Source organism: Sceloporus occidentalis, unplaced genomic scaffold (genome assembly GCF_023333645.1).
Source record: "Sceloporus occidentalis isolate IW3139 unplaced genomic scaffold, rSceOcc1.0.p SCAF_18, whole genome shotgun sequence".
In the NCBI taxonomy this organism is placed as follows: Eukaryota; Metazoa; Chordata; class Lepidosauria; order Squamata; family Phrynosomatidae; genus Sceloporus; species Sceloporus occidentalis.
The window spans coordinates 14,102,573-14,119,149 of NW_028316998.1; the positions used below are offsets into that span (position 1 = coordinate 14,102,573).

At 38.6% G+C, this 16,577-nt stretch overlaps 1 protein-coding gene across 1 annotated transcript in view; it reads right to left on the bottom strand.

Annotated features, from left to right (window-relative positions):
- Window positions 1-1,175: 1,175 nt before the first annotated feature.
- LOC149302684 (uncharacterized) overlaps window positions 1,176-16,577 on the bottom strand; it is a 58,051-nt gene continuing 42,649 nt past the window's right edge. The window contains exons 8-9 of the mRNA XM_089482309.1: window positions 5,655-5,864; window positions 1,176-1,322 (exon numbers count right to left, since the gene is read on the bottom strand). Of these exons, the coding sequence (XP_089338435.1) occupies window positions 1,176-1,322; window positions 5,655-5,864 (357 nt within the window). The remainder of the gene's footprint in view (window positions 1,323-5,654; window positions 5,865-16,577) is intronic.

The following is a 16,577-nucleotide window of genomic DNA, read 5'->3' on the forward strand; positions in this document are numbered from 1 at the left end:
CATAAGCTATTTTGTAGCATGCCCAAACCAACTTTAACCTATGTGCAACCAACTATGCATTTTTTTCTTATTTGTTTGTTTGTTTATTCAGGTGCAGTCTTACTGGCCAGCAACATAATCCAAATATGTTCCTACTTATATCATCTCTGTTTCCTAATCTCCATTGCACGATTATACAAATACACATAACATTTGATGGTAGATAAAAATAAGTCAGCTCATCTGGCTGGCCATTTTTCCGTAATGTAGAGAGTCACTGCTCAATTGGTCAGGAACACCATTTGTTTGCTAGACATCCTCACATGAGAAAAGGTTGCTCCTTTCTCACTACAAAAGAGTCTTAATTATGATCTTAAAAAATTACTCTAACCCTAGTTTTATTTAAACTGGTTTTCACTGCATGCAAAGACTTTCCTCCAGCCCTTATTGCCTATACTAAAAGCATAAGCATACTTAGGAATGCTTTTATCATATTCTTAATAGTACTTTTTTGAAGTCAATGTGAAATTCAATAAGCTCACATTTAAATCAATGGGATAAGTGACTTACATGAAGGCTAGCTGAATATTGATAGTTTACATACATGCAATTTGCTGCCCCTATCTCCATTGACTTTAATAGCCACTCAGCTCCCACTGATTTGTGGTAGTGCTGCTTAGCATGTGCAGAGCGTGTATTTAAGTATGCTTCCTGCTTATACTTTTTCAGCAGATTTCAATGGAGTCCATGTAAATCTGTAAATATGGTATTATTTTAATATTTAATGCTTTAGCAACATATACATTTTTCTCATCAGACTGTCAGTAATTAAATGCATGCTCATGGGGTCTATGAGCCCGCACTGGGGCACGTAGACATCATGACCCACATTTATCCCTCCCTTCCTCCCCCCTTCATACAGTGACTGCTGTTGAGCACGCACACAACATTAGCTGGTTGACCATACCTGGATGTTGCTCACAATTTATATGCCAGGAGAAAAAAATACAACATGGTTGCTGAAGGGAGTCAAGGGACAACTGTTTATGAGCCCCTATAGTAGGCCAGGGCCCATGTAAGATCCCCTGTTTGCCCTATGTGAAATACAGGCTGCATCAATAACAATGCAAAAACCTTTTAGCTTAAAAATAATGTTTTTATACAGCAGTTTAAAAATTAAACAAAACAATCTTACCTCAGCAGCTAGTGGTACTTGTCTTTCTTTCTCTTAGATCTGCTGTGGTGGAATTTCCATCCAGAGATTCAAGTTGATTGTGATGTTCCTTAACTGTGCTCGATACTTCATTAGGCAACTGATTTATACCACTACAATCACCAAATATCTAAAAAAAAATCAGATTAAAATGCAGATACTTAATGGCTTCTAATGAATTAATGTAACTTTCCATAAAACATAACCAGTTATTTATAATTTACAACTAAACTTTCAAGAAAACTTTACATAGCGGTCATGTTATTAGTTACTTGTGCATAACATGCATGTTCTCTACTTTTTATAACAAATTAAAAGAGAGAATATTACACGTGATATTTTTACGGTATCTTTAGCATCAGCTTTTTGAAAATGAATGAAATAAAAAATAATCCTTTAAAAGTGATAAATAAATATACTATAGGCAGATGTGCACACAAGCTAGATTAAGTGGTATTACAACATATGTTGTAATATAATTGTGTCCAAGGTTATAACAAATTTAAAACAGAACAGTTTCCTTTTTTAAATCCATTTTCCTTTTTTTATTCTACTACTTAATTATCATTTAATTATCATGCCATTTTTTACAATGCGTCTTAATAATTTCATACTGGTTCTCAACATATGTTGGAAATTACAGTATAGATAGAAGATCCAGCTCCACAAATACAAATTCAAAATTTAATTAGACCAGTTAAAACATGATAGACAAAAAAGAGAGGGAGTGTGTGTTAGCAAGAGTGTGTAAAAGTTTATTGGAGGGAATGTATATTAGAATCAGTGTAAGTGTGTGTCAGCAATAGAGGGAGTAAGTATGTGTGCACGTGTTAGCGTGTGTGTATGTGTTAGCATGACTATATATTTGTTGTAGTGTGGGTGTGTAAGTCTGAGAGTGTGTGTGAATATCTGTCAGTGCAATTGTTATTTTCTGGGTTGTGGGGGCAAGGGCCGATGGGGCCACTTGACAATGTCTCCTCCTTGAGACAGAAGATCCTAGCCCTCCACTGACCATACCCACGCTATATAATGAACCTCTATCAGTACTTCACAAAATGTGCCTTGTTTAGACACAATTGCTGTGCTTGCCATTAACCCTAGCACTTTTGGGGTTTTTAAAAGAGAAATTCAATGTAAGCTCATAAAGAACTAATTAAGGCATTTAAACTCATAAAGGATCAAAAGTCCCTAATGGAAGTATTACATAAAAGTATATTAAAATATTAATCCCCACACGTCTTAATCTATGCTTATATGAACACTAACAGTAAATATAATTTTGCTTGACAATATCTCCATATCTCAATATCTTACATTAAATATCCTCCATTGCTGATGAGTATATTATCACAAAATACATGGCATCTTAAAGATTCAATATTCAACTATATAACAGCATATGAGGGAAAGATTTTCAGCCAAACATAACAGCCTAATTTGTTTACTACCAGCACTTTATATTCCTTTGAAAATGACATCAAATAGCAATAAAATCAGTGTTAAGTATTCTACTGGGGAATATAAATGCCTTTTAGCTATACTGTACACATCTCTAACATGATTTCAGAATATTTACCCTCAATTTATGTTAAATATGTAGAGATTCTATTCTAAAAAAAAAACAGGTTGGGTCCCCTAAACTGTAAACTGTCATTAGTGTCAACTTTCCCTACCATTTTAGCACATACTGCCGTATAATTGTATAATGCAGCATAATACTGTATATATTACTTTAAACTGTCACTCTGAATATTATTACATGTTCATTTTCCCCCAAACAAATGTGTACCTCTAAAGTAAGCTGTTTGCCTCTCTCTTATCTGTAGGAAAATACATAACACACACACATATATATTTACTTTTTTTCCTTTGCATTTCTTGTAGAAAATAAAACTTCAATTTAAACATAGACGATAAAGAGATTGGCTATTGATTGACTTATTGAATATTATTGGAAATCATAAATCATTTGCTGTTTATTTTTTACTGTTCTTACATTAGATTGTTAACTATAACATTTGATGTAATATACATTTTATAATATATTGACTCCACTGTACCAAGAAAATATGAATACATTAAATAAAATGTATTAAAATATTTTAACCATACTATACCCAACAATATTACATATATTGAGAGAACAAGAAAATAGAAGAAAATGGTTCAAGATTTGAAATAATGTACTTGTACAGTATAAGTGAAAAATTATAATATTATGGCCTTTACAAGCCTGAAAGACTTGCTTTATTGAAACGTCAGATGTCACGGAGAATGATGTAACCTTTGTTGAAGAAGACGAAGATTTCACTTTTTTCCTAACATTAGTTTAGGAACATTCAAAGGCATTAAATTCACTATTTAGAAAAGCCGAATTCACAGCCAATTCCATTACGAGAGAAAACAACCCGAAGCACAACCTTAAAGAATACAGAGAAACTAATTTGTTTTTATTAAGGAAGGATAGATGGGCTGGACAGTTAAAAATCAGTGACCTGGGGCTAGAATTTAAATTCTAATTATGTGACCTATTGTGTCACCTGTTATCATAGCAAATGCAACTATCTATTAATGTGGATAGCAACACTTTAAAACCCAACACACATTAGCAAGGGAAACACAACAGTTGACATGCTACATTTTGTTAGATGCCCTTTAATCAGCTTTTATAAATGTAATCTTTACTACAATGTTTCTCCAAAGCTGCCTGAAATAAAATTTCAGTCGCAAGAAGTCTTCAGTGTTTCATACATTTTCTCTGTGCTTCTCTAATGATTTGGAAGGATGAAAACAGACACTACACAAATGGATTAAGAATGGCACATTCTTTTAACAGTCACAACTGAATTATTTCCCATCCAGAATACCTTCTTGGGGAGAACTAGGACAAATATTAAATTAAATGCCAAATTTTACATAATTGCTTAATCCTGCACCCATTATCCAATAAGCATTTTTATGTGATCTTGGAAAGCTTACTGTCAAAGCAAAGTATGTGAGTGTGCTGTTCTATGCTTACGTCTATTCATACCAACAACAAAAAAACTGTGTTACAAGGACCTCCTACCATATGATTTGTTCACTAGCATTCAGTCACCCTAGGGGTTGAACTCCTAGGTTTGTATGACTTTTTGACTTTAATGATTAAACTGAGACTCTGGGACTCACAACAGAAGTGAGATGAGAGTCAAAAATAGATGATGAAAAAAACACAGGAGAAATCAGGACAAACAATGAATAGAGAAAATGATAAACCCAGGTGCTAATAGAAAAAGAGTACTGGACAGTAACAAGGATAAATCAGGTCATAGTACAAGGTAAAAAGTATGCAATAACAAAAATTGACTATTTTGAAAATGGCTTGGTGAAGCCCAGGGTTAATTAAATGATTAGAACCATATGGGTTATAAGCAAGAGAAGGACAAAAACAAATACCCCCAAGGTATGTGATGAAATTCTTGTTTCCTGTTACTAAAACGCACAATGTATTTGCTGGTCCACATAAATTGAATAACCCATGGAAAATTAGCATTGCAGGTGTATCAACTGAAAAATCACATGCAAACTTGCCCCAGCATCTAGATTTCACCCACAAAACTTGCCCCAGAACCTAGATTGCACTCACAGGACTTGCTCTATAACCCAAAATGCACCCACAGGATTTGACCAAGCACCCAGATTACACACGATTGACCCAGCACCTTGATTGCACCCACAGTGGTCTCCTCTCAGAGCCTCAGGTCCCCTCTTAGTCTAAGTCATGTGCACTCTTTATTCATTCTATACTCTTTACGCCAAAAATAGGATGGACAAATAATGGACAGGCTGTCAGAATAAACACATATACTCATTGTGTTGAATGATGAATGATGATTATCTAACATTTGACAAGTTCATTGTATGAAGAGTTTTCAGACCCACTGCTCAGCAGTAGGCAGGCAAAGCCTTAATGACCAGCATAACAAACTTACAGTTAAACAAATCTGTAGTCAGCCCCAGGAGTTCCACAAACTAGTATAAGGGGTAAGGAGCTCACAAGGTGAAACTAAGTGAGCTATCAGCAGGAGACAGGTAAAGGCAGGACCAGGGAACAGAAGTCTTACTTGGTTGAAGCACAAGCAGTAACTATCGTAAGGGTAGTGACCATTTCTTGGAAAGGCTCTCTACTTGTTCTTGCCTACCCTCGGGTATGTTCCATTTTGACATTTTAAGCAACCACCCAGTTGCCCAAATAGGCAGGTGCACCTCTGCTCAAGGTTGCAGGTCAAAACCCCTAGTTAATGAAAGCTTTATTCTTGAATACCATTGTAAAAGGAAAGTTTTTTGTTTACATAAACAGCATACACATGTATAAACAGATAAGGTACATATATGTGTCATGTTAAAATGGACAGACATAAAATGCTATGAACATTTAAGGTTCAGATACCTATTTCCTTTGCACGATGTCCCTTTTACATACCTCAACAATGGCACCATCTGGTAGTCTGAGAAACTGTCTGTACAACTCTTGGAAACCACTCAGATGAATGGTATAGATCAGCACATGTGTAGTAATGTCCCTTGTGTCATCTTCAAAAGTCATAGAATGGAGATGGCCTGGTTGCTGGTTGTAAGAGCCTGATGTTTTTCTAGATGCTTCCCTTTTCCTATTGTAGTCATAAACTGTTACCTAGATGTATAAAACCATGAATATAATAATATTAACATATACTGCGGTTATTCATGTTATTTGCCTCACTGACCATTAATATACACACAGCTATACTTAAAAGTCACATATGAGCATGTTTGCGGTCGTACACACAGTTTGCATTTTTTCATGTAAGCTTTTCATTTTGCTGAACTCCTTACAGGGGGTACAGCTATGACTGGGTCGTGAATGCCAGGGGATCATCTGCTCTACACCTCTGCCATTCTTGCTTTTGATGGTCTTGGGCTTTATTAGGGAATGAAAGTTCTGTGACAAGGTGATTCCAAGGGGATTCCACAGAAAGCTCTTCTTTACTAAGGACTCATGGTGTACTGTGATCCAAAGACTAATCATATAAATTCTATTTTTTATTATTGTGATTATATATATATATATATATATATATATATATATATATATAAAACAAGTAATGCTACTTTAATTTACTATAGTCCAGGAATCTACTTATTTTCTTATAAAATATTATGTCCTTGAATTTCCCCCTAAGTCTGCAAGCCCCAGCCTCTGAACTTAACCTATCCTTTTGGCACTTTTTCTCTCGCTGAAATACACTTTGTTGAGTGTCTTCCTATAATTGAAACATTCTATCATATCTGACACTATACATAAAATAGAAGCCACATTTCATGTTTTTAAACCGTACCAAAAGTCATGCTTCATTGAACAGTAGAATGAAAATCATTACAAGCCACCCTAAGTGACATACAACAGACTTCACCAGCAAGTAAGTTTAAAGACGCACATAATTTTGTAACAACTAAAATAATTAATACAACTCCATTATGAAGCCCTGAATCCAGATACCTGTGATAAAGGAAACAATATATAATACACATGTAACTTAAAAATAAATACCATATATATTATACGTGGCAGCCTGTAAGTCCATTGAGAATCGCAAAGGTTTTTATGCCGTCGCCCTTTTAAAATTACATACAATATATTGTTTTATATCATTAACCATGTTTTGTCAGGACTATAAGAGACTTAGTGCATATACATGCCCTGACATGAAGTTCTTAAGTTCTTTAAAATATGCCTGACCCTGAATAGCTCTGACACAGCTTGCCTCGTTTCCAAACTAATGGAAGAATTATGCTGCAAGCTTTTTAAGGAGCGCTCTCTCTCTCTCTCTTTAAGATATATATATAATGTTTTCTCTTAGTGGGTAACTAATATTTGCCTCCCACCAGGAAACCCTATTTCCTGAGCCAACAAAGGTAGGCAAAGGGGAGGAGGTAAGGAGGTATTGAGGTGGGAGAGAGGAGAGGTGGGGAGAATATTTTGCCCACCCCTTCAAAAACAATCCCGCGGACACCCATGACTAAGGGAGTAGCTCTACTAGTGTTAAAATCATATTGCAATCCCACCTTTGTTCTTGCATTTATTTTTACAGAGATGGTGTAATCAGCCTGATTTAGTATAGATTATCATACAGTACATTTAGTGTTTTATGAATATATATATATATATATATATGATAATCTATACTAAATCAGGCTGATTACACCATCTCTGTAAAAATAAATGCAAGAACAAAGGTGGGATTCCAATATGATTTTAACACTAGTAGAGCTACTCCCTTAGTCATGGGTGTCCGCGGGATTGTTTTTGAAGGGGTGGGCAAAATATTCTCCCCACCTCTCCTCTCTCCCACCTCAATACCTCCTTACCTCCTCCCCTTTGCCTACCTTTGTTGGTTCAGGAAATGGGGTTTCCTGGTGGGAGGCAAATATTAGTTACCCACTAAGAGAAAACATTATATGACTATAGTATTAGTGTAACGTATGCTAGCACCAAAAGCACTCACCGCAGGAGATCTTCAGAATAAGGAATCACCAGGAACTCAGGATGATCCCAACAGTGAGGAAGCCGCCGTGATAGCTGAAAATGGTAGATACTGAGCTGAAGCAGCGAGGTGCAGAAGCAGTAGATATATGAACAGCCCGGGATCAGATACACAATGCTGGAAGTCAGATGAGCCAGGGGTCAGGAACACTAAACGGGTAGTCAGATGAGCCAGGGGTCGGATACACGATGCGGATAGTCAGCCAAGCCAGGGGTCGGATACACGATGCGGATAGTCAGCCAAGCCAGGGGTTGGATACACGATGCGGATAGTCAGCCAAGTCAGGGGTCAGGTACACGAAGCAGGTAGTTAGACAAGCTAGGGGTCGGTAACGATAGTCTCAGGCAGAGGTACAAAATCAGCAAGCAAGAGGGTAGTCAGGAAATCCAATGGTCAACCAAATAGTAACAAAGCAAACTCAAACTTCAATTCAGAGATAAGACCACAACAGGGTGCCTGTGGACAGATCTGCAGGGTTTTTGAATCTGGCGCCACTTAAAGCCACGCCCCCAACAGAGCATCAGGGGCGTGCCCTAAGACGTCCCTCTGACTCACGGCTCCAGCCGTGAGAATTGGCTGCACCCCCAGTGGAGACCGGCGAACCGGTAAGTAAACCTCTCTGGGGATTCCTAAGGCAGCGAGCGGTTTTCATTCTGATCGCTGCCGAATCCCCAGACCTGCCTTCCTGCTTCCTGCACCGGCGATCGGGTTGCGGATCGCCAGTGCAGGGAGATCGGGAACTCCGGGCCCCACTGCACTTACGTGCGGACGTCCGCCTGCCGGGGACGGAGCCCGAGCTCTCCAGCTCGGGTCTCCGTGACCCGCGAGCGGATCGCTGCACATGAGACCCCGGGACCGCGACCGGACCCGGAACTGTGACCGGACCCGGGACCGCGATCGCGACATTACCCCCTCCTCGAAGGCCGGCCGATGGCCGCAACGTCCCAGGCTTGGTGGGATTTTTGAGGTGAAATGACCGGAGTAACGCAGGGGCATATACATCTTTAGATTTAACCCAGGACCTCTCTTCCGGACCATACCCCTTCCAGTGAACCAAATAAAACACAGAATTTCTGACTTTCTTGGAATCCAGGATGGATTGGACCTCGTACTCAACATGAGAATCAATTATAACCGAGCTAGGGCGAGGAATAACTTTGGTAAAACGGTTGCAGGTGAGAGGCTTAAGTAGAGACACATGAAAAACGCGAGGCATTCTAAGGGAGGAAGGAAGATTAAGTTCATAAGCTACTGGGTTAATTTTGCGCAGAATTCGAAAAGGACCAATGTAACGCGGGGCAAGTTTCATGGAGGGAAATTTAAGTTTAATATTTCTCGTGGATAACCACACACGATCGTTAGGCATATAAGACGGACCCAACCGACGACGACGATCAGAATGCCGTTTATATTTGAGGGCCGCTGTGGATAAGGCGTGACGGACTTTGTTCCATACGGAAGGTAATGGTTTGATATAAGAATCTACCGCTGGGACCTGGGAATCCTTAAATGAATCGGGCAAAGAGGAGGGATTGTAACCATAATTACAAAAAAACGGAGTAAGTAATGATGATTCATGAATGGTATTATTTCTAGTGAATTCGGCCCAGGGCAAAAGTTGGGTCCAATTGTCTTGATATTCATTTATAAATAAACGTAAAAATTGTTCTAGAGTCTGGTTCGTTCTTTCAGAAATGCCATTGGTCTGGGGGTGATATGCTGAGGAATAGGCTAGGGATATCCCTAATGAGGAACAAAAGGTTTTCCAGAACAACGCCGTAAATTGCACCCCCCTATCAGAAACTATTTGCATAGGAATACCATGTAGACGAACCACGTTATCAACAAAAATAGGAACCAAATCGGGAGCCGAAGGTAATTTAGGGAGTGGAACAAAGTGCGCCATTTTAGAAAAACGATCAACTACAACCCATATAACCGTATTCCCTTCATAGGGAGGGAGGTCAACGATAAAATCCATGGCTAAATGGGTCCAAGGACGAGAGGGAACAGATAAAGGTAGAAGCAACCCGGAAGGCTTAGAATGAGATGCTTTAGCTGTGGCACATGGGTGACAAGAAGCAACATAATCGACACAATCCGACATTATCTCAGGCCACCAAAACTGTCTTCCTATAAATTCCAGCGTACGCCGAGCACTAGGGTGACCTGCCGGGAGAGCCGAATGTGCCCAGGATAAAACCTTAAGTCGTTCTGAAGCCGGAACAAACAGAGAACCTATAGGCCATTTACTATGGACAGGTACCTTGGTTTGCGCTTTAAGAATACGTGCATACATCGGCGAATACACATGAGTAGAAACTGATGCAATAATCTGAGATGGGGAGATAATAGGTTCAGGTTCAGACGTATTGTCAGTATCGGATGCGAACTGTCTAGACAAGGCATCGGCCTTAATATTCTTAGACCCGGGATGGTAGGAGATGAGAAAATTGAATCTAGAGAGGAACAAGGACCATCTAGCTTGTCTGGGATTGAGTCTTTTGGCGTGACTGAGGTATTCTAGATTTTTATGATCAGTCAAAATAGTGACGGTATTCCTTGCCCCTTCTAAAAGATGCCTCCATTCTTGGAGTGCTAAAACGATACCCAGAAGCTCACGGTTGCCCACATCATAATTCATCTCCGCAGGAGAAAATTTCTTCGAAAAATAAGCACACGGATGAAGTTTCGCATTAAAGTCTTTCCTTTGAGAAAGCACAGCCCCCACCCCAATCTCAGAGGCATCCACTTCAACGACAAAAGGCTTAGTGACATCAGCATGTCGTAACACTGGAGCAGATGCGAAAGCTTTTTTAAGGAGAGTAAAAGCACTAATGGATCCAGCAGACCAGTTTTTACAGTCGGCTCCCTTCTTCGTCATGGCGGTCAGGGGGTGTACAATTTTAGAGAAATCTTTAATGAACTTCCTATAATAGTTAGAAAACCCTAAAAATCTTTGCAGGGGACGTAAAGCTTGAGGTTGAGGCCAATCGGAGATGGCAGACAACTTGTTGGGATCCATCTCAAATCCTGCCGCAGAAATTATGAATCCCAGAAACGGAACACTGGCAGCTTCAAACAAACATTTTTCGAGTTTAGCATACAGTCTGTTATGACGAAGGCACTGTAGAACAACCCGAACATGGGTACGGTGCGATTGAAGATCCGGCGAGTGAATCAGGATGATCCCAACAGTGAGGAAGCCGCCGTGATAGCTGAAAATGGTAGATACTGAGCTGAAGCAGCGAGGTGCAGAAGCAGTAGATATATGAACAGCCCGGGATCAGATACACAATGCTGGAAGTCAGACGAGCCAGGGGTCAGGAACACTAAACGGGTAGTCAGACGAGCCAGGGGTCGGATACACGATGCGGATAGTCAGCCAAGCCAGGGGTCGGATACACGATGCGGATAGTCAGCCAAGCCAGGGGTCGGATACACGATGCAGATAGTCAGCCAAGCCAGGGGTCAGGTACACAAAGCAGGTAGTTAGACAAGCCAGGGGTCGGTAACGATAGTCTCAGGCAGAGGTACAAAATCAGCAAGCAAGAGGGTAGTCAGGAAATCCAATGGTCAACCAAATAGTAACAAAGCAAACTCAAACTTCAATTCAGAGATAAGACCACAACAGGGTGCCTGTGGACAGATCTGCAGGGTTTTTGAATCTGGCGCCACTTAAAGACACGCCCCCAACAGAGCGTCAGGGGCGTGCCCTAAGACTTCCCTCTGACTCACGGCTCCAGCCGTGAGAATTGGCTGCGCCCCCAGTGGAGACCGGCGAACCGGTAAGTAAACCTCTCTGGGGATTCCTAAGGCAGCGAGCGGTTTTTCTGATCGCTGCCGAATGCCCAGACCTGCCTTCCTGCTTCCTGCACCGGCGATCGGGTTGCGGATCGCCAGTGCAGGGAGATCGGGAACTCCGGGCCCCACTGCACTTACGTGCGGACGTCCGCCCGCCGGGGACGGAGCCCGAGCTCTCCAGCTCGGGTCTCCGTGACCCGCGAGCGGATCGCTGCACACGAGACCCCGGGACCGCGACTGGACCCGGAACCGGGACCGGACCCGGGACCGCGATCGCGACAATTAGTACATTAGTTTGCAATAGCTGGGGTGGTAAATGTCGGCCACCACAATCCCAGTCTATAACTACAATCCCTATGAAGTTCCGGCAGCAATATTGCTGCTAAATATTATTGTAGATGTGGTCAACAAAAATTTGTGTTGCTACCGAAGACTTATTATAGCCCCCATACCAATCTACAGCTACAGCTTTTATTGCTGTTTCAACATCATGGGAGTTGCAGTCAAGAAAAGTTATATTGTTGTATTGTGTATTCTGGGGTATTACAAAAAAGAGAGTAGTTTGGAAAGGAGAGAGAGAGAGAGGAGATGTGATAGAAACATTTAAATACTTAAAGGCAACAAAGTACAAGAAGGATGTTTAGAACAAGAGGTCATAATCTAAAAGTGGAGGGTCAGAGGCGTAGTGGTTATGTAAGAACGTTTTACTTTACTGAGAGGGTACTAGATAAATGCCTACTAGCAGAAGTGGTAGAGACTAATACAGTGAGGGAATTTAAATATTCATGGGGTAGGCATAAAGCTATCCTGAATTTAAGACGAGACCAAGGACTAATTAAGGTCTGAGTCTTTACACCAGGAAAAATGGTAGGCCGAGTTAACTGTTATGAGATTCTATGTCCCTAAATATATGTTAATAACTGTTATGTTACCTGTGGATATTAACTGATTTCAGTTTTGTCACTTTTAATTTCCTTTACAGAATGCAAATGACAGAACTAATATATTAGATGTGTCCTCCTCAGTTAATGTGTGCTAAAGATCAAAAGGGTTTCCAGGAATATAGATTAAACTAATCCCTTTTACCATCACTTTTTATAATCATGTAATAAAACTGTACAACACTTTTAGAATGTTTACCATGCAGCAGATTAACTGTGATCATAAGGCCAGTAACAGTGCTGACTTTTTGCAAAAATACAATTTCACAAATTAATATTCAAATGCAATACTAGTGTACATAATCTTCTTATTCCTACACGTTGAAAGAAAACTGAATATCAAACATCAATGCCCTTTTTAAATGTAATATCACATTTTATTCTATCACACTAAATCATGCTTCCAAGTGCTCTTAAATGCAAAAAAAAAAAGTTTGTGTGTTCTTGGTTCATATTATTATCGTATCATCTTACACAGCATTTGTCTTAATTAATTTATATGCATACCTTAAATGTATATATTATATAACCAGAAATCTACCACCTTTCCGTAAAAACTAGGGATATTATTTTTTATTTAATTTCTTCTTTTACTGTGTTAGTGTGGTAGACATGGCAAGCTATCACTGTGTGTGACAAGTAGGGTTTACGGATGTATCATTTAGATTTTTTTTTCTTTCTAGATAAATTAAAGGTGGTAGTATTGGAATGAATGTAAGCCAACAAGAAGATACCTGCTACAGAATCAGTTTGACTCATGTCCCATCCCAGTATGTGTCTCCGCACACTGCCCGGTAAGAATGGAAATGGCGATGAGGCCGTTTTAACCATAGGATCATTTTGAATACGCATACGCATTTTAGGGGCTAATCATAGCTTACATATTTAGTCCGGAACAGCAATATGCTGCAATGGAGTTAGTGAATTTTGATGTTGAAAATTATCTCCCTTTTCACATTATGCTATGCATAATATGAATGATGTATTTCTCTTAATAAACTATAGGAAATAATAGAGCGGTTGTTCTAAGTAGAATGAAATCAGTCTTATTGCACTTGAGTAGATTTACCGATAGATTTACCGATCTATTAGATTATATCTATTAGATTATATCTAATTTAGTCAAAGGCCAATCTTTTACATAGGGGGAAAACTACCTGGCACCCTCAAAACCCTTTGAGGCCTATAGATAGCCCAATATACCCATAAAGGAAGCATCTTAAATATTTTTGAAACTTTAATTGAGGATGAGAGATGGAAGGCAGTTAAGCATAAAGGGAGTCATGCCTGAAAAATAATTGCACACCTTAAATTTTATAGTGTGTGCCATAATGGACAAAAACATATGAAAAATTTAAAAAAACCCTCATATTCATGTAAAACGTAATTTCATCTTCTGATAGATATAAAAAAGTAATATTCTTAACATGACGGTCAGGATTAATTTTCAGCAGGGGGAAAATAATTAGAATCACACTTTCTTGTTGAAGGGAGTGAAAATGTAAACAATACTTCCCTCCAGGCAAGTGCTTTATCAAGTCGACAGATGCATTTGAATTTCCATGGGCGGGGGGCAAAATAGGTTACGTGTCATTTTAATAGAAAGGCCTAACCATCAAGATAGACTGCTGACTTTATCAGTAGTGCTGTTTGCAACTAATCCACCAATTACCGATCCACATCAAAACACAGAATCTCAACAAGTCATTTTGTTTCCCCCGTGCTTTTTATAATCGGAGAACATAAAGTTAAGGCAATGAATGGTAACTTCACTCAATAGTCAGCTTTTGAAGCAATATGCTGAATTTTTCTAATCCCTTATGGTATGAAGGCATTGAACATATGGTGTATTAACCCCTTTGGTGCTTTCAGGTATGGCTTCTAAAGCTAACACTACACAGCAATAACTACTTTGTAGATATTTCTGTATAGGTCATCAAGCATATTGTCCACATTGGTGTTATCAGCTCTAATTAAATATGGTTTTCCATCAAAAAGGATATTTATATATACTAGTTATACACACATACATCTTCATGATTAAATGCAGTCTTTAAATGGACATTCCAGTGTCCCAGGCACCCTTATGGACAAAGAATGCATATTAAGTTTTTTTATATGCATTCACTAAAACTGTAGGAAAAAATTATTTTGCTTACCTTTATGAGAACCTACAGCTCCATAGCTACAGTGTAACACCTCTTCTAAAAACCAAGGTTTCACACCACTGATTGGCTGCTTGAAGAAGCCAGTAAGTGTCAGGAAAATGATGGCTAGGGTGTCCTTTTCATTTATTACAGCAATAAAAAATGAATAAAGACAGTATTTCAAACATATTGACTTAAGTTCCTTACTCACCTTTCTACTGCACTGTAATAAATAAATACATTAAAAAAAGAATCGCATAACAGATCTATCCCAGAGGCTCACTACCATATCTAGAGTCAAAGGGGTCATGTATTAAAATGCAGGAAATGTCACTGAAGTTAAAATGATACAATTTGCCTCATTATTGCCGGCTGCTACAAACCACGTTTGCTAAGTATTAAAAATAACAGCACAACTCTTGTAATAATAATGACTTACATGCTGCAAAGGTGATTGGGAAAATGTTAAAAGTTTGGAAATGATATATTGGGGTCTCTTCAGTAGGTTAAGCAGTTACACACTGTGTTTAGATTAATCATTTGTGTAGGTAATATTTCATCTAATGAAGGGTTATTCTTGAACTAGTTTTATCTTTTAGATTTCTATACATAATTACAGGACATTACAATATATATATATAGTTAATTTAGTAAGTATGATAACTTTATTGGCTAAGTGAAGTATAATAGATTGCAAGTTTTTAAGACTCTCCAGGTCTCTTCTTTAGGTATATTATATTTCAGGGAGGGGGTTCAGCTTCAGTAGTTAGCAGTATATTGTGGTATTTTCAGTGTTGATAGTGGTATATAGTTGTACCATGTTAGCAGTAAAAAAAACAAAAGTAAAGATGTTTTTTTATTGGCTAACTGAAATATAATGGATTGCAAGCTATTCAGACTAAGTGTCTTCTTAAGCACTATTTAAAGAGACTATACAGAGTACAGATCAAATAACACATTTCTAAAACATTAAAACTACTGGGATTTTACATTTACCATATCTACTATTATCATGTTGCATCGTATGCCAATAAATAAATTTGCACTATTGTAGAAATGGTTATTACATTACAATGTAGGGATGCCAAACAACTGTACAGCATTGTAGCCTATGTATCTTGTTCTATAGATAGAAACAAAAGTAAAAATGTGTTCACCTTGAGCTACACATTTTCTTTCAGTCCAGTTGAACAATGTATGGGCAGTTATAATAACAGTTGGATTAACAATGGGGCAAAGTACATACTTCCAAAGTGTCCTACTTTAGGAGGTGCAGTGTCTCTTTGTGTATATGTATTTATATTAGAAGGGCCCAACCTAACTCCACGATAACATTGATCTGCTCCTGGTTATGGTTATAAAGCCTACCATCTCAAACACCGCTAGACAATCTTTGAATAACAGATTACTTTTATTGGTGTTATTATTGTATATTTGTGTTATTACATGCAGAAAATTAAAGATTATTATTAATAATAATAATAAATATTTTAAGAAAGACTGTACACAGAACCTAAATTAAGTCCAAAGGATGCTTCTCATATTGTGAAATTCTTATAAAACCTTAAAGAAAACCAAAACAAACGTAATTTTCAACTCAACATTATGATTGCCAGCAGTGAACACCTTGCTATATCATACATTCTTATTATAATACTAAAGTTAAGGAACACTTCCCTCCCATGCCTCCCATAGAGTATTTTTTCAAATTTAACTCCCATCCCTAAAAGGCGAGTAATAGGGGGTATATTTTAGGGCCGAAACAACTAATCAACTAAATCGATAATAATAATGAAAATCGTTCTTGATTAATCGCTGTCGATTAGTTGGTTGTTCGATTAGTTTGTCGTACAGCATGCACTATTTTAAAATGTCTCTCTCTTGTCCCATCATTAACGCCCCTGTTCCCCTCATTAACCCCTCCCATCCT